Source organism: Geotrypetes seraphini, chromosome 1, assembly GCF_902459505.1.
Source record: "Geotrypetes seraphini chromosome 1, aGeoSer1.1, whole genome shotgun sequence".
Taxonomy (NCBI): domain Eukaryota; kingdom Metazoa; phylum Chordata; class Amphibia; order Gymnophiona; family Dermophiidae; genus Geotrypetes; species Geotrypetes seraphini.
The window spans coordinates 252139565-252159278 of NC_047084.1; the positions used below are offsets into that span (position 1 = coordinate 252139565).

The 19714-nt window shown below is 42.3% G+C and overlaps 1 protein-coding gene across 4 annotated transcripts in view; it reads left to right on the plus strand.

Annotated features, from left to right (window-relative positions):
• SLC2A9 (solute carrier family 2 member 9) overlaps nucleotides 1-19714 on the plus strand; it is a 201470-nt gene that overhangs the window by 143317 nt on the left and 38439 nt on the right. For all 4 annotated transcript variants that reach the window (XR_004539921.1, XM_033949181.1, XM_033949198.1 and 1 more), the window contains exon 11: nucleotides 1356-1431. Coding sequence is in view for 3 of the 4 variants with exons in the window: in XM_033949181.1 (XP_033805072.1) it covers nucleotides 1356-1431 (76 nt within the window). In the remaining variant the exon portion in view is untranslated. The remainder of the gene's footprint in view (nucleotides 1-1355; nucleotides 1432-19714) is intronic.

Consider the following 19714-nt stretch of genomic DNA (forward strand, 5'->3'; position numbering starts at 1 on the left):
CACTGTTTACATAGATGCTGTGGAATGCACAGATTCAAGGGGGATAACAGAAAATAACTCACAATTCATGTGTCACTGAGGGCCAGATTCTGTAAACGGTAGCTACAAAAACGGTGTTCTCGATGTGTCAATCACTCATAGGCACTGTTAACAGAATCAAGGCACCGTTAACAAAATCGTGCCTACAGTAAAACTGAGGCCTGGTAATGTAGGCCAGGGGTTTAAACGTCTACATTACCAATGCCTAAGTTTGATGGAGTTTAACGGTACCTAAGGTCATCTCCACCCTTAACCACGCCTACTTTGACCTTAGGTACTGTTAGACACCATGCTTAGATGAGATTATAGTGCCTACATTTTTATAACAACTTTTTATTTGTTTTTTAATGGCACAATCGATTACTGTGCTGATTAAAACCAATTATAGCAATTAAGTTAGGCAGCGGTAGGGCACCTACCGCCGTCTAACTTACATTGCTGTTTATAGAATACGGGCCTGAGAGACCTCACCAATGTTTCCTCTAAGGATTGGCCGGGTGTATGCAAATTTTTTCTCTTGTGAGTGACAAGGGGGTCTAAAAAAAATTTTTTTTCGGATGAGCAGCAAATTCTAAAAACCAACAAATTTCCAGCTTTGTAAGTATTTTTACTGATCAACCATGTAAAACCTGTGAGCGACACTCCTAGAACGTATGAGTGATTGCTCACGTGCTCCACCTTAGAAGAAACATAGGACTCCAGCATATCCAACAATGCCAAAATATGAGTCAATAAATAAATAATGAAAAAAGGAGATCTGTCAGTAATAGAGAATTACTATGGATTTCATAAGGGGCCCTAAAATATTTCATTGCAATAAGAATGTGCTTTTTGGACTTCTCCCTCCCATCAAAACGAACTGCTCACTGATTTCTAGCACTATAGGGAACAATTCTTTCATGTGCACTCACTGGAAATCTAGCAACTTTATCCCTCCTCCTGCTAACAGGAAGAGAGTGCCACCTTTTACCTCCATATGCCTCCTCATCAACTTTAATCTTACATCTGAATGTATGGGGCTCTATGATTGCACAGAACCCCCTGGTCCTACATTTTCCAACATCAGATTGGATGAAGCAGAATGAGGGACAAACAAAAAAAAAAAAACCACTGCTTTCTTCTTGCTAATGAGAGTGGAAGGAGAGGACTGTATGAGATTTGGTTCTACAATCCATGGAAGATCAAACAAACTTGAAAGCGTGTGACAAAATAATAAAGGATGAATCGGGGTACTGAAGTGGATTACTTCCTGAACCGGGTGAGGGATGAGTATAGATGTTGAAAAACTTCTCATTTTAACACATCTTGTTCTGCAGCATCGTGAGCCATGGATTCCCTATCTCAGTATCGTGTGCATTCTTGCAGTCATTGCCTCATTTTGTATTGGGCCTGGTAAGTAATATTATATTTTTGTTTGGTCACAAAGTTTTAACTTAAGAATATCACCAGCAAACTCTGGCAGTGCCTTGTGGCTATATGATTTTGAATGACCAGCTTTTGCACATCTTACTTTTGCTGCTGTGGACATGTTAAGCTGTTTAGTGCTCTGCCCTCATGTTATGTTGTGATTTCCAACTTAGGGATCAAGTTTCAAGTTTATTAGGATTTTATATACCGCCTATCAAGGTTATCTAAGCGGTTTTTACAATCAGGTACTCAAGCATTTTCCCTCTCTGTCCCGGTGGGCTCACAATCTATCTAACGTACCTGGGGCTATGGAGGATTAAGTGACTTGCCCAGGGTCACAAGGAGCAGCGCGGGGTTTAGTTTTTGAATGCTTCCAGACTTAAGCGTAGTTGAAATTCTTATCGCTGACACGGTTACTTGAGTCAAATCTGGTTAATCAATATACACTTAGGGGCTCATAATCAAAACTTTAAAATGTCTAAAAACCTGCCTAAGTCAGCACTTTGACATCCTAATAGACAGGACATCCAAGTGACAATAACCAAACTGACTTTCTGGATGTGTAACGGGATTTCTTATGCCTCTGAATGCCGCTATGAGCCCAGAGCTGAAAGGGGCGTTTCTGGAGGAGTGGTCAGGGCGGTATTTGTGCAGGATGTGGGCTGACTTAGATGTCCTGCAGGGATAATCGAATGTTTTACTAGACATCCTGGACGAAATTTAGATATTGTGAGTCAGACGATGTGAAAGCAAGTGTAAGTGCCAAAAAGGATCCAAAGTGACCAGATAACCACTGCAGAGACAAAGCCACTCACACACTCCCCCAGTGTTCATTGCCCCCTCACACACCCACAAAGATCAGAATAAAAAAATGCATACCTGTCTCCAGAACATCAGCATCTGGTTTCAGAAAGCCTAGTGAAGTTGCACATAGGTGTTCTAAACAGCTAGGGGGTGGGCTAGTTAACCATAGAGAGGGGTAGCAAGTCCCATAACCACTCTAACCACCACATTCATGGTGGAAAATGTGAGCCCACCAAAAAAACCCCAAACCCTACTCTACTGCCATATAGGTGCCACCTGCAGCTATAAGGGCTATTGGGATTGTAGACAAGTGGGTATATAGTTTGGGGGGGGGGCTCACCATAACCTATAAAGGAGTTCTGGTGAGATGTTTATGTGGCACCCTTTATGTGAAGTTTACAGCAGCGCCCTGTAAGGTGCCCCACTGCTCTGTTGCCATGTCTGGGTGGCCAGTCCATTACATAACTGACCCCTCCCACATCAAAATGGTCTTGTTCTGGGCGTTTGGGACTTGGATGAAATTTTTGTTGAAAATGTGATATAAAAATAGATGTCCTGGAGAACTGGGCATCCTGATAACCTGATTTTTGGGGAAAAAAAATTTTTTTAGACATAGGCCCTCTTTTACAAAGGCGCGCTAAGTGTTTTAGCGAGGAAATAGCACGTTAAATCAACGTGTGCGCTAACCGCTGACGTATCCACAGGATAATATGCACGCATTAGCATTTAGCGCATGTTTTGTAAAAGAGGGGGATATTTTATGATAATGGGCATTTTCCCACTGCCAAGTTTGGGTGTCTAGCGCCATACATCCAAATTGGACTTAGACATATGTTCTGATTATGCCCTTCCACATATCTATCACTCAAAATAGCAGGAACAACTGGAAATATAACTTATTGCTTGCTTATTGAAACTTCAAACAACAATCGGGTATTATATAAATTCTATTCAGAACATTGAGTCACATACATTTCATTATAGCTTCTTCAGAATGACAAATTGAAGACGAAAAAGCCTCAGAACCCCACCTATCTTTTTGTATAAATTCAGTGATAGCTTTTTTTTTTTTTTGGGGGGGGGTTAAAGGGAACCTCAGTGGCATTTTAAAAAAAAACCTCTTCACTGTCTACTATGTAGCCTTGTGCAAAGCAAATGACTCATTATGAATCTGAAGATATTGAACATTCAGAGACTTATCTGAAAATAGAAACATAGAAGATGATGGCAGAAAAGGGCTACAGCCCATCAAGTCTGCCCACTATGCTTACTTAATTTTCTTATCTTGACCTTCGTAGGGATCCCACATGGGTATCCCATTTATTCTTAAAGTCTGGCATGCTGTCTGCCTCGATCACCTGCACTGGAAGCTTGTTCCAATGATCAACCACTCTCTCTGTGAAGAAATACTTTCTGGTGTCGCCATGAAATTTCCCCCCCCCCCCCCCTGAGTTTGAGCAGGTGCCCTCTTGTGGCCGAGGGTCCCTTGAGAAAGAAAATATCATCTTCCACTTTGACACGTCCCGTGAGGTACTTAAATGTTTCGATCATGTCTCCCCTCTCCTTACGTTCCTCGAGAGTGTAGAGCTGCAATTTGTTCAGTCTCTCTTCATACGAGAGACCCTTGAGCCCTGAGATCATCCTGGTGGCCGTCCGCTGAACCGATTCAATTCTGCGCACATCTTTACTGTAATGTGGACTCCAGAATTGCACACAGTACTCCAGATGAGGTCTCACCATGGCCCTGTACAACGGCATTATGACTTCAGGCATTCGGCTGACAAAACTTCTATTGATACAACCCTATATCTGCCTTGCCTTAGATGAAGCCTTCTCCACTTGATTGGCAGTTTTCATGTCTGCACTGATGATTACTCCTAAATCTCGTTCTGCTGAAGTCCTAGTTAAAGTTTCTCCGTTCAAGAAGTACGTCCTGCATGGATTTCCGCTTCCGAGGTGCATGACCTTACATTTCTTAGCATTGAAGCCTAGCTGCCAGGTTGAGGACCAACTTTCCAATGTAAGCAGGTCCTGCGCCATATAATTCTGTAAACTGCATTCACTTACTATATTACATAGTTTGGCATCATCGGCGAATAGTGTTATTTTACCTTGAAGCCCTTGAGTCAGATCCCCTATGAATATGTTGAAAAGGAGTGGACCCAGGACCGAGCCCTGCAGCATTCCTCTGGTCACCTCCGATGTTTTAGAGAGGGTACCATTAACCACCACCCTCTGAAGTCTGCCACTCAGCCAATCATTGACCCATGCAGTTAGTGTCTCTCCTAACCCCATCGATTCCATCTTGCTTAGCAGCCTGCGGTGTGGGACACTATCAAAAGCTTTATTGAAGTCCAGGTACACGACGTCCAAAGACTCTCCCAAGTCCAACTTTCTTGTTACCCAGTCAAAGAAGCTGATGAGATTGGATTGGCAGGACCTACCCTTGGTGAATCCATGCTGACTGGGATCCCGAAGATTCCCTTCATTCAAGATCGTGTCCAATTTGCTTTTAATTAGTGTTTCCATGAGTTTGCACACTATTGATGTGAGACTCACCGGTCTATAATTCGCAGCCTCTGCCCTGCAACCCTTTTTATGCAGAGGAACGACATTAGCTAATTTCCAGTCCAGGGGAACTTTCCCCTTACTTAGGGAGAGATTGAATTGCTCAGCCAACGGTTTCGCCAGGACATCGCTCAATTCTCTGAGCACTCTTGGGTGCAAATTGTCTGGTCCCATGGCTTTGTTCACCTTGAGTCTTTCCACTTCACTGTAAACTTCACCTGGTGTGAACTCAAAATTCTGAAACGGGTCTTCTGTGCTTTGTGTTGCCTTCAACTGCGGACCGTGTCCCGGTGCCTCACAGGTGAAGACTGAGCAGAAGTATTCATTCAGTAGTTCGGCTTTATCGGAATCTGCTTCCACGTAACTTCTGTCCGGTCTTCTAAGGTGTACTATCCTGCCTGTGTTCCTTTTTCTGTCACTAATATACCTGAAGAAGGATTTGTCCCCCTTTTAATGTTTTTTGCCAGAATTTCTTCCACTCGAAGTTTTGCCTCCCTAACTGCCATTTTGACCGCTGTAGACCTGGTCCTATATTCTACCTTTGCCTCTCTTTTATCCGTGCGCTTGTAGGAGAGAAACGCTTTTTTCTTCTCCTTAATGAGGTGCGAGATCTCCACGGTGAACCATTGGGGTTTATTGTTTCTTTGTCGTTTATTTACTGATTTTATGAAGCGGCTAGTTGCTTCATGTATGGTTGATTTCAGTGTTAACCACTTAGCTTCTACATCATCGGTCTCCGCTTGGTCTTGCAGCGTCCGATGGACGAAATCTCCCATGCGTGCGAAGTCTGTGCCCCGGAAATTGAGTACCTTTGTTTTCGTGTTTGATCTAGGGAAGCCTTTTCTAAGGTTGAACCATACTATGTTGTGGTCGCTGGAGGCTAGCGTATCTCCTACTGAGACCTCTGAGACGCTTTCCCCGTTGGTGAGTACCAGGTCGAGGATCGCCTGGGCCCTAGTGGGCTCCGTTACCATTTGTTTGAGACGTGCTCCCTTTATGGAGGTTAAGAGCCTGCCACATTGACAATGGCCAGCGTTTCGCCATTTCAGCTGCTTCAGGATATAGACTTAAACATCAGATACCTTCAATCCCCAGTGTTCGCTGCTTGTATTGCACAAGTCCACAAAGTAGACAGTGAGGAGGTTTGGTTTTTTTTATGCCAGGTAGGTTCCCTTCAACCCCCCAAAACACTATCATTGAATTTATACAATAACATAGGTGGAGTTCTGAAAGCTTTTTCCTCCTCCATTTGTCATTCTGAAGTAGCTATAATGAAATGTTTGTGACTTAATGTTCTGAAAAGAGTTTATATAATACCTGATTGTTGTTTGAAGTTTCAATAAGCGTTAGTGTGTGTTTTTTGTAATCAATATACCCTAACACTGCCAGATATTCAGCACTATTAAACTGGTCAGGAATGTTTCCTGGCCAGTTAAATAGCACCTAACCACAAATATTCAGCAGGAGATAGCTATTTCTGCTCAATATTCATGGTTAGTAACTAAAACATGGCAGCTGTTGCACAATATAGCTGGCTAATATTGAGCAGTGAATGGCCAAGTTTAGCGGCCAAGTTGGGCTGTGTAAATAGCAGGCCTGTCTTTGGCCACTATAAGCTTAACCAGCCAGCGCTCAATATTGATTTAGCCAGTTAAATTATCATTGGATAAAAAACCCTGATATTCACTGCTGTCCCTGGAAATGGCTCGGATTGAATATCCAGGCTCAGCACCGACCATGAGAGTTAGCCGGCCTGCCTTCCACAGTCTGAATATTAGCTCCTACCAGAATTTTGATCCAAATTCTCAAACAAATGGGCCTTGAGCATCTGTGCATGCTCAAGGCCCAGCAGAAGAGGAGGCCGATCTTCGGGCACCGGTACCAAGCACAGGACGTGCCGGTGCCCAGATGACTGTAAGACGCGACGGGGGGGGGGGTGCCCAATCGCGGCAGGGGGGTGCCTGATCGCTGCGGGGGAGTGCCTGTTCGCGGCAGGGGGGTGCCCAATCGAGTCGGGGGGGGGGGGTGTCGGAACGTGGCGGGTGGGGGTGCCAGATCGCAGGGGGGGCCTGCCGGTTCTCGTGCGGGGTGGGAACATATCAAAGCGACTTTCCATTATTTCCTATGGGGAAACTCGCTTTGATAAACGAGCATTTTGGATTACGAGCATGCTCCTGGAACGGATTATGCTCGTAATCCAAGGTACCACTGTATAAGGAAAAGATGGCTCAGTGATAGTCAAGAGGGTCACCTAATGAAAGGCTTGGATACAGGAGCCTCAATTAGTAATGGTTTTCCCTTGTTAGGATTAACTGGAGGAGTGTTATGGGTAATTAAGAGGAATATGAAGGTAATGGGAGCCTGGGGTAGGTGGAATGAGGGTAAAGTGGGAGGGCCTAAGCAGCAGGGATGTGTGCACAGTTTAGCTGTGGAATCAATCTCCAATGATGTCCTTACAAGCAAGCAGAGCTGAGAGAGAGATAAAAAAAAAGTACATACAAGTTTCAGAGGGGTTTGCAGATGGCCAGAGTCCTGTTTCAGGAACTACAAATCCAGGCTTCACGATGGTTTAGAGAGATAGGGAAAGTTTTCAGAGCTGGGAGGCTGCAGAGAAAGAACATGAAAGCATGCAAGTCTGGCAGAGCACAAAGAACATGGCTTAACTCACAAATATTAATAATCCCTTCTAAAAACTTTTGAAACATACTATTACCACCAAAATATAGGTTATTTCGAGGCGTCTTTCGTCACTTCCAGTAAAGAAATTTCAGAAGTGACGAAAGATGCCTCGAAATAACCTCCGTGGCAGGAGATTTTGGTGATCCTTAACAAGGGTCCCAATCCAGCTACGCAGCATTGAATAGTAAACAGTGCTGACAATACCAAATGCATTGTTCCTGAAGAAGCTCTAGTGCTGTAAGAAAGAGCGAAACTGAGATCTTCCGTCATTGTTTCCAGGTGGCCGGGTAGAAAATCCACACCCGAGCTAAGTACTATAAGGATAATGACATAAGGAGATAACCAAAGCAGAATAATTATAGTGAATTGCATAAAAAGAAAAATTTCTATATATATTAAATTGAATAATATAAAAAAAAGAGTTTAAAGGACCGATGATAGCTCACCAGATAGTTATAAGCCGAGACTTGTTCAACTGGCAATATAACTGCGAGCACTTGAGATCCAATTTAATGAGTGATATATGGATTTGTGGCTCTAGCATTAGCCTATACTGTATTTTGGTGTTAACTCACAAATACACAGAGCTGAGAGAGAGATCCAGTTGTCACAGTGGTTTAGAGAGGTAGGGAAAATTTTTAGAGCTGGTGCAAGTTTCTATCGTGTGATTAATGGGGTGAAACTCCTCTGCATCACTACTACTACTACTAATCACATAATAGAAACTTGCTCCCAGCTCTAAAAACACTCTTTCCCTGTGCAAAACAGCCTTGAAAGATCTCTGCATTCGACCATACTACTGAATTACTTTGCATTTACCTGCATGTATTGCAGTTTATTAGCATGCCAGCCTGCAACCTATTTAAGGACCTGGGAATTAACGCCTAAAAGTTTGCAACCACTGCAAGTTTTGCACGTTTTTTTCCATTTAGCCTGCGATGAAACACACCGTCTCATCTTAGTAGACAGGAGCCTAAATGGTTTTAAAATATATCATAGTCCAGCAGGTTCTTGTAAAGTATATTTTATCCATAACTTTAACTTGGGGCTCCTTTTACTAAGCCGTGTTAGGGCTTTAACGCGTGGAATAGCACGTGCTAGACCTTAACGCCAGCGCGTGCTGAAATGCGTGCGCTAAAAATGCTAACGCAGCTTAGTAAAAGGAGCCCTTAGTTTACTATACAATATTGTATATATTTTCACATTGAAAATGCATGAGATATATTTGCATACAGTGGAGGCGGTCCATGCCAATAGATCTCCTGCAAATTCATAGGGGAAATCCTGAAAACCTGACTGGGTGGCAGCCTTTAAGGACCAAGGTTAGACAACCCTAATTTAAATAATTTACCTTTTCTATGTTCCTCTCTTTCTTCAAGCTTCTTTTGTCTAGCTTTATGTGATTTATTTCATTTCATGTCTATGGCACCACAATGTGACACTAATCTAATCTAACCCTTGGATTTGTATACTGGGTCATCTTCTAAATTAGAAACTCGACTCAGTTTATATAAAAATTCTTGATGAAATAAAAGGATCGGATCTAATTAGCGGTTCAAATCATAATCTACATCCTCAGTAAGAATAATTAAAAAGATGTGTTTTTAAAGATTTTCTCAAGATTGGAAGAAATGGAAGAATTCTAATCATAACAAAAGAACGTTCCAACAAATCCGCAGTGAAGGGTCAAACGACGAAAACAAGAAAAAAACTGCAGATACGATGTACAAGGTACAAAGTCTTTATTGGAGAAAATCCAATGTAGCAATCCTAATAATGGTTCTCATATACAGTATACTGTATGTATTTTCTCCAGTAAAGACTTTGGGCTCCTTTTACGAAGCCATGTTAGCGGTTTAACGCACTTAATAGTACACGCTAAACTGCCGGCCGCGCTAGCCACTACTGCCTCCTCTTGAGCAGGCGGTAGTTTTTCGGCTAGTACGGGGGTTAGCGCATGATAAAAAGTTGCATATGATAAAGCCGCTAACGCGGCTTCGTAAAAGGAGCCCTTTGTGAATCTGCAGAATTCTAATCTTAGCAGGAAGTTCATTCCAAATAGGTGTAAAAACATGAAAAAGAGATTTTATTTTTTTTAAGAGAAGGAAAAGACAATTTATACATCTGGGAGCTTCTTGATTTTATAGACTGTAAAGAATTCAAAGAAATGAAAACCAAAGGTGCAAAAATTCCATGCAAAATTTTTAATGTTATACTTGCGCATTTAAATTGAATTCTGAGACACTATAGAAAAGTTTGGCATGCCATATATAGCTATTTATGTTTCTTTTGTCTGAATAAGATATGTTTCAGGTTCTCAGTATGGGTTTAACAGATGAAAAAGTAATTTATGTTCACAATCCAAAGGAAACATTATTAAAGGCACCAGTGTAGCAGAGAAAACTAACAGGAACTGCTCTAGGAAACAAGCAGATTAAAAAGGACTCTAACTTATTCTGTTGCTGAAACAAGTTTTATGTATGCCATACAGGGACACGATACCCTGTCAAATGCCTTCAGTAGAAAATTCTTCCAGGGGCATAGATTCCTGTGGAAAACTAGTAGAAAGTTTTTAATGTATTACGAGCCATTTCAAAATGTTCCAGTTCATCTAAAACAGATGATGAGTTACCTCTTAGATCAATCATGTAACTAACGTTAATCTGAAAATACTTTGGTCTACAAGGTGCTCTCATTCTATTGATTTCAGTGTAGCCTCTGGCAACCAAAAGAAACATATTGTGCTCCCAGATTTCTGTTAGATGTAAGCCATTAAAAACTACTACATAAGATATGAATGGGAATAATAAAGGTCTTAGTCTAGAGATCAAAATAAAGAATGACTTGAAATAAGAATGAAAGCAGGAGATTAAAAGGCTGTCTAGATACTTATTATAATTTAAATAATTTTCTACGCTTTGATACAAGTCATGTGAGACATGTAATTTTTTCAAAGGAACTTTATACCACAGGAAAAGAGTTGGGAGATAATCAGAACTTTACGGCCTTGCGGTATATAAATTGATGATTATTATTATATGGAGCAAAAATAAATGTAATGTCACATGTGCCTGACATGGCCACTTTTCACTTGAGGGATGTGTCAGAGGCAAAACTAGAGAGGAAAAACAGACAGCAAACTTCTCTCTAGTATAACAGATTACCAGTGGTGTACCAAGGATGGGGTGGGAGGGGCGGTCCGCCCCAGGTGCACGGTCTAAAGGGGTGCAGAGCCGGCACACCGAGTCTGGGACCTTCCGCCTTATTCTGCCACTATTGCTTTCCAGAACCAGCAGCAGCGGTAGTACACTTTAAATCCAGTCATCATGGGACCTTTCTGCACCTCCCCATGGCTGCCGATCCACCCCCTCTGACATCACTTCCTTGTTCCATAGCACAGACAGCAGTGCGAGGAGGTGCAGCAAGGTCTCATGATCGATGAATGCATTTAAGTTTACAGCCACTGCTGCTGGTTTAGGAAAGCATACAGCAGTGGTGGGGAGGTGAGAGGACAAGATACTCAATGGCATTCGGGTAGAGGGAGGGAGAAGGAATCAGGAGACTAGTATGGAAGGGTGGTGGAGGGAGATAAGGGGGGCAGATGCTGATGAAATGGGGTGAAAGGAGAGAAAAGGGGCAGATGCTGATGGAAGAGGGGTGAATGGAGAGAATGGGCAGACATGGATGTTAGTAGGGAGGGGGAGCCTATGCTGAATGGAAGTGGGGAGGTAAAAAAGAGGGGAGAAGACAATAGAAGTGGAGAGAGGGGGCAGACGCTGTATGGAAGTGTCAGAGGAGAAGATACTGGATGGAAGGGGTAGAGAAAGAGGGCACATGATGGAAGGAGGGGATAAATAAAAAAGGGCACATGCTGGAGGGGGGACAGAGGAGAAAGTTAGTGAAATACTGGAGGGGTGAGGGAAAGAGGTGGCAAGCTGTAAGTAGATACAGTGAAAAAGGAAATTGAGGACTAGGTAATAAGAATTTAATCTAAGGTTCAGAAAATAAATTGAGAAGAAAGTTGAGGGAAGGAAAGGAAAGAGTGAAATGCCAGACCATAGGGGTGTGGGAGAAGGAAGGGAAGGAGAGTAGAGAGATGCAAGGCCATTGGGAAGGGGTGGGAAGGGTTGAAGATAGATGCCAGACCAATGGGGGTAGAGGGAGAGATGGCAGGGGAAGGCAGAAATTTTCTGGAAGGGGCATAGAAGGAGAGAAGATATCATATTGAAGAGCAGAGAGAGGGCAGACAATGGATATAAGGAAGAGAGCGAAGAAAAGATGAGGAAAGCAGAAACCAGAGAAGACAAAAGTAGAAATATATATATGTTAGTCTTTAAGCCTGTTACATTAACGGGTGCTAGAATAGAAGTATGTGTCTGTCTTTTTCTCTCTCTCTTTCTCCTTGGCCACTTTCTGTCTGTCTGTCTATCTTTCTTTCTTTTTGACTCTCTTTCCTTCGCTGTCCACCATCACCCTTTGCCTGCTCCCCCTGTCCAGCAGTAGCCCTTCTCCCTTCCTTTTATCTCCCCGTGTTTAGCAGCACCCCTTCCCTGCTCCCCCTGTCCAGCAGCAGGCCTTCTCCCTTTGTTTTATGTCCCCCCTGTCCAGCAGCACCTCTTCCCTGCTCCCCCTGTCCAGAAGTACTCCTTACCTGCTCCCCCTGTCCCTCTTCCCTGCTCCCCCCTGTCCAGCAGTTCTTCTTCCCTGCTTCCCCTGTCCAGCAGAGCACCTTTTCCCTGCTCCCCCTGTCCGGCATCACTCCTTACCTGCTCCCCTTGTCCCTCTTCCCTGCTCCCCCTGTCCAGCAGCACCTCTTCCCTGCTCCCCCTGTCCAGCAGCACTCCTTACCTGCTCCCCTTGTCCCTCTTCCCTGCTCCCCCTGTCCAGCAACACCTCTTCCCTACTCCCCAGGTCCAGCAGCATTCCTTACCTGCTCCCCCTGTCCAGCATGGCCGTTTGTCCTCCTCTTCTTTAAAGCAGCCTGGTGAGGATTGCAGCTGGCTGTAGCAAACCTCGCAGGCCACTCTGCACCTCGATAGCACGTTACCTCTGATGTGATCGCGTACGTCAGAGGAAACGTGCTACCGAAGTGCTGAGCGGCCTACAAAGTTTGCTACGGCCAGCCACGATCCTCACCAGGCTCCTTTGAAGAGAAGCGGCGTCGGCAGCAGTTGGTGAGTGAGCAACAGCCACGGAGCGGATGGGGAGCCATACCTGGGACTGGAAGTCCTGCTCAGAACCGAAGGTCTATCTTCTCCATAGGATGCTGGCGCCGCTACTGCATGCTTCAGACATGCTCAGCTCGAGGTGGGTTAGGTAAGAGCATGGGGGTGGCAGGGGGCAATCGCTAGCCCCACACTGGCCCCGAGCTCTCTCCATGTGTCTCTCAGGGATCCTGGCTCATCCCGTCAGGGAGAGAGTTTGCCTGCGCTTCTTCGAGGAGCAGCGGTTGGTGAGTGAGGGCGGGAGGAGGGGAGTGGCCGGAGTGTTCCCTGAGGCTGGATTCTAAAATAGAATCCAGCCACGGATCAGAAACACGACTGCAGGGATCACGAAACCCTAAGTGCGCATGCGCACTTAGGGTTTTATTATATAGGATATTTTTTTTGCTTTAGGATAAAGTAGTATTGTAACTGTGTTGATAAATATTTATAAATAGAAAACGGAAATAAGGTGATATTTTTATTGGACTAATTGTAATACATTTTTGACTAATTCAGAGACCTAAACCCCCTTCCTCGGGTCAGAACAGGATACCATAACAGCAGTATACTTTACTGAACTGAGAAAAAAGGTTTAGCCCTCTAAAAGCTAATTGAAAAACGTATTTGTCCAATAAAATGGTATTATCTTATTTTCCATTTTTGTTTTATCCCCCCACCCTCTTTTGGCCCCCTTTTATGAAGCTGCAAAATTATTAGCTCTGACGCACATAGGAATTCTATAAGCGCCAGAGCTTTTATTGCCAAGGCCAGTGGTAAAAAAGGCTAACGCGGCTTCATAAAAGGGGGGTTTATGAAGCCATATTAGGGTTTTTTATTACCGGTCATGGCGGTAAAAGCTCCGATGCTTATAGAATTCATATGAGCATTTGAGCTTTTACCCCAATGACCTGCAATTAAAAAAAACCTAACTCAGCTTCATAAAAGGAGGGGGGGGGGTATTTGTTAATTTTTAAAGTGATGTGACAGAGTGTATGAAACCCTGCCACTTGCTGCTCAGACTCAAAATAAACCTCAGGAAAACCCGGCACTCCCCCTCTTGGCTTAATTGTCTCACAATCACAGCTGCAGTGAGAAAGAGGTTTCCTCAGGACGGGGGGAGGGGAGGAAGTAGGAAACCAGGAAATGACTCAGGGGAACTTAAAAGGCCAAGCCAGACCCAGGAGAAGAGGTGTGCTAGAGGGAACCTAGGAGCTGGAGAAGCTGCTTGGAAGGGCTTGGCACTGACAGTTTGTAGGAGGTAAGGCACTACTGCATTTAAAAACCTGCCTTTAAAAACCTGCCTTTGTTCAGTGCCTGCTAAGACCTGGGACCAAATGCTGCCTAACTGATTCCTGCACCTAAAATAAAGACTGTTTAGGAATGGGACTTGTGATTGGGAAAAGACTGGGGTAAAGCCTACTTGTTTTCTTGGAAGAACGCAAACTTATAGGAGCCTGTGAAGAAACAGGCTCTGCACTACTGTTTAAATAAAGAGGTTTTTTTCTTGAATGCCCAGAGTGTGGTATGTCTGTCCGTCTGTGCAACCCTTCTTCGGAATACGCTGCCCACCTCTATAACAAGTGATGATTGCTATTTCTCTGTTTTTTTCAAATTTACATCTGCTATCTTTATATTTTGCACAATATTAGGGGACATGTATCACTGTTTCTGTTTCTGTGGTATTGCATTGTATGCAGAGTCCAGCCCCTTGGTGGTTCAGTTTAACTTTTGTCTACATATTTCTATTTTAACACTCTCCCCCCCCCCCTTTTTTTTTTACAAACCATAGCACTTTTTTTAGCACTGGTCGCGGTGGTAACTGCTCCAATGCTCATAGGAATTTTATGAGCATCAGAGCTGTTACCGTCATGGCCAGTGCTAAAAACTGCACCTACAGTTTTGTAAAAAGGAGGGAGGGGTTAGTATGTGATTACTGTACATATTCCATACTGGGCGTTTTCTGTGTTTTGAGATTTGCGATTATATTGTAAATCACTTTCTTGGATATTTAAGTTAATTTAATTCTTATATACCGCTAATAACCGTAAGGTTTCTAAGCGGTTTACAAAAATGAATGCATTAAAAGATACAATAAATAAAAATAAATAAGATAGGTACTTGGAAATTCCCTAACTGTCCCAAAGGCTCACAATCTAACTAAAGTACCTGAAGAGACAATTTATGAAAAATAAAGATAAAATATAAAGATAGAGATAGAAATGAATATTCCACCAAGTAATGAATAAATAAATTTAAAGATAGAATTAAAAATAAATAAGTAAAATAAAAAAAAAAAATAGAGATAAAAAATAAGTATCAAGAGAAATAAAAAATATATATTTAAAGTGTTCTCCCCTGCTGGATCGGGGGAGGGGTGTAACTGTGATCAGGTGCCCTGCTGGAGAGGGGCTCCCGATACTGCTGCTGGATCATCCCCCTGTTAGTTAATACAATCCACAGTTGTTTGTTTGCCTTCAAGCCTTTAGAAAATATTTATCATAATTATCGCACATCATTCCTACCATGACTATTTAATTTTACAGATATTTATTTGCATTAAAATGTAAATCAGTTTTTTCACCGTGCATTAAACTTTATCGTGAGCCGTACATGCTACCTTACCGTACATAAATCAGAACAGCAAGGCAATAGAGCACAGTGCAATCAATTGTTCATTTTCAAAGTCACTTTACCCTGCAGTAATGGTATTACATTTTAATACATAAAATTCCTTTGCATCATTAACCTTTAGAAATGAATGCAATTTTAAATCTTGCCTGTCATTTGGGAATTTTCCATGGATAAATTTATTAAATGACAATTGCAGATTCTGGTACTAAAATCCCCCTGAAAATGATGAAATATAGAAGCCTTTCTACTAAAGTATGGTAAGTTGTACACTTGCTGCACGTTTACAATAAAAAGTAATGCATGACAAGTGCAAAGCCTGTGCAGTAAATGCAGGGTTTGTGCCCAGCAAAGGAGCTGCATTATATTCATTATCTGGCACTGCAGAAAATGGGCTGGCAAAAATAAATAACATAGTAAGTGATGGCAGATAAAGACCTGAACGGTCCATCCAGTCTGCCCATTAGTTGTACCCATTAGTTAGTTGTCTCTTCTTTGATATTTCTGGGTCATAGACTTTAAAGTCCACCTGGTATTGTCTTGGGTTCCAAATGCTGAAGTTGCCATCCAAGCTCATCCAGCCAGTTTGCAGGATATCTACCATAAAGTCTGGCCAGTAACATCCTCATGTTCCAAGTTAGTGGAGTTCCCATTGATGCCCTCCCCAGCCCATCCTACACTAAATCACCACATAAGGGACACAGACCATGCAAGTCTGTCCAGTACCGGCCTTAGCTCTTTAATTTACATTCTTCATTTTCTAATTAGAGATCCTCTATATTTATCCCACGCTTTTTTGAATTTCATCACCATTTTCCTCTCCACCACTTCCCTTGGCATCTACCACCCTCTCCATGAAAAATAATTTCCTAACATTGATTTAGTTCTATATTAATACCCGATGACAGATGCCACTGCATTGTTCCAGTCCTGTCAGATTCTTTCTGCTGAGTCCCTACCATCTGATCCCCCTTCTGACATCCAACTACCTTGACACTGCCTGATCACTCCACAACTCCCCAATCACATTCCATAACACACACACTGAAAGGCATATGCTTCTGTCCCCTCTAACCATCCTGAAAAGCAAAGCTCGAGAGGCCCCTTCCCAGCCCAAAGCCCCACCTACATGTCTCAATAGGAGCCCCTTCTCTCAGCTCCTCCCACTTTGTAAGGGCATTACTAAAAAGGAAATGACACCTCCAGATAGTGCAGAACACAGCTATCAAACTTATCTGTAATGCTAAGAAATATGATTACGTTTCACCTCTTTTGTTCAATGCACACTGGCTACCCGTTGAACATAGAATCAGTTACAAAATCCTATTTTTAATTTTTACAATACGTTCAAACAATCAACAAGAGTTCATTGATAGACTCTTAATCCCTTATAGTCCTTCTAAATCGCTTCGTTCAATGTCGCAGAATCTCCTTGTTGTACCATCACTAAAATCAATCAACACGCTGAGATCTAATAATTTCGCTGTCACTGCACCTTCTCTCCGGAACTCACTGCCTAATCGCTTACACATCGAATCCGTATTAAATCAATTTAAATCTAAATTAAAAACATTCTTGTTCCAGGATGCTTTTTTACAATAACTGTCCTTTTAAGGACCAAAACAAAGCTTTATAGCTTTTTACCCTCACCTATTGTTTTTTCCTCTTACTGTGCTCTTCTTCAAAGATTGTAGTTCCTGCCCTTTTTTCTCATTTGTGTGAAGTAAGTTTATATGTCTTGTTATGTGTCCTATTAACCTACCCTGGTATTGTTTAGTATTTCTAATTTTAATTTGTTTTATGGAATTTTTTTCATTGTACACCGCCTAGAAATTTGATTAAGCAGTATAAAAAATTTTAATAAACTTGAAACCTGAAACTTGATCACCCCTGGACCTTACCCAGAGGTAACATTAAGTCATAAATTGAGTCAGGACAGGAACAGTCTCTTTCTGCTCCTACTCATCAAGGTACAGCTCCCAAAATGGCCACCATACCCCCTACCTGTAGTCTTGCAGTATTACCGTTAGGGCTCAGTTTTCCATATATGGGAATTGCCCTCCTAACTTCTTCTTTTTTTTCATATTAGGGAAAAGCCAGTCCTTAGTCATCTAAGAGATGGCTGGGTTTGGTGATTGACTCATGGCATATGAAATTTTTCAGCCCAACCAACCAACGTCCTAAATTCTGCGCAATATTTTGCCTCTGTAGCTGAAAAGAGTGTTATCTTATTTTGTTAAGTGTCAGTTTGCAGAAATGAAATTCTATGTTTTGACATTGTTTCAAATAATTGATTGAACCATATCTACGTCATTCTCTTCTTGGTTGGGCTGAGAACTTTTCAGCAGTCAGCACCCCATGTAGTGCTGAAAACATAGGGACTGGTTTTCAGTTGTGGGATATCCAGATAAAGATAACCAGAGAAGTTATCTAACTAGTTATTTTAAACCAGATAGTTAAAGCCATTTAGTTAAATCTACAATTCTGAGAATTACTGATTCAAATAATCTTTAACCTGATAGTGCTGAATCACTCTTTCAGAGCAAGAATTTTAAAAGTAAAATCTGCCTGGTTAATTCCTGAACTTAACCAGAAAAATCTTTTGGCTACTGACTCCATAATTCCTTTCATGAATGACCTTGAGCACATAGGAGAACAGATACCAGGTAGAAGACAAGCAAAATGGAAAATAAAATTGTCTCTAGCTCTCACTGCACACTTACTTGCATATATTATGATCCATGAACTGCCATGGGGCAGAGTGGAAAACAAGTCTGTCCTTCTTTGGTCCTTTGAAAAGCAAGGATCTATGAAGTCTTAGGATTTAAAGCTAATAGCAACAGGACACCCTTTCTCCTGCAGATCAAACTAGGAGTTCAAAAGATTTCTCTTCCTTCAGAGGAAAAAAGGAGCCTTGTCTTTTGGGGTTTTACAAACTCTAAAGAAAGGAAATGTTCTTAGGCTCAGATTTATTTTTAATAATAATAATAATTTTATTCTTTTATACCACCATTACCAAAAGTTCTAGGCGGTTTACACCAAGAGAAACTGGACGGTCAGCGAAATACATTCATACCATGGAAATAAAAATCATACAATAAAGTTAAAAATGGTTACAATCTTAAGAATACCAAATTAAGTAATACATTTGGTGAACAAAGAAGACTTAACTAATTTTCGAAATGAACAGTAAGACGTGGCTTGATGAATACATTCACCAAGCCAAAATTGCAGTTTACTTGCTTGAAACGCTAAGGTCCTGTCAAAAAAGGTCTTATAACGAACACCATTTGGCTTAGGAAAGGCAAATAAGTAAAAACTTAGGTTCACTTTCTTCTTCCTAAGGAGCTTCTCTACGAGCTATGCCTCCTGTACAGTATCTAGGAATTAGCAAATTCTAACAAACAACTTGGCTTTTTCTCCCCTCTCTCTTTCTCTTGTTGGAATGGTTTCCAAATTCCTCTCTGTTTAGACTTCAGAAAACTATCTCTCTCCAGCATTCTACCTTTGTTGTATTACAAATTTGTATTTATTTATTCATTTTCTATACCATTCTCCTAAGGGAGCTCAGAACAGTGTACATGAATTTGTTCTGGTACGCAAGCATTTTTTTCCCTGTCTGTCCTGGTCGGCTCACAATCCTATTTAATGCAGCTGGGGCAATGGTGGGATTAAAGAGCAAATTCTATAAGAAGCGCCCAAATGTTAGGCACCTAATTAGGCACCGTTCAGCGCGATTCAAGCACAGTTGGGTGCTGTTTAGTGAATCACGCTGAGCGGCACCTATTTTGGAGGGGCCCAGCAAATAGGCCCGCTCTAGGCACAACTAAAAGTGAGGCGCCTAGCTGAGCGCATAAGCACGCTTAAGAGCAGTGATTCTGTAAGAAGGCGCCTAACAAGTAACCACGCCCACGCCTAACTTGCATAGTGCCTGTTTTTTTGAAGGCCGCCTAAATTTCTAGAGGCGCCTTGTTACAGAATCGCGCTTTCTTTATAGGCACCTATGTTTCAATCAGTGCTGATTAAAAAGCTTAATTAAGCTTGTTATTCAGTTTAGATAGGCGTCTATCTAGGTGGGCGCCTCCGAAATAGGTGTCTAACTTTAGGCGCTGGTTACAGAATTTGGGCCTAAGTGACTTACCCAGGGCCAAAAGGAGCTCCCATTAGTCCCTAATTTCAAGTGTATACCCCCGGAAATAAAAAGCCTTGCCCTGCAGCTAAAAAAAGGGTAGAAGCTGCAAACATGCATATTGTGTTACAGACGCAGACCATGTAGTATTGGCATCCTTTCAGCGGCCCAGGACTCCTGGTGACATCTGATGTACCTGGTGGACTGCAAAGGCAATTCAGCATTACCCATGTTCTGTGCAGTTTATATTTCCAGG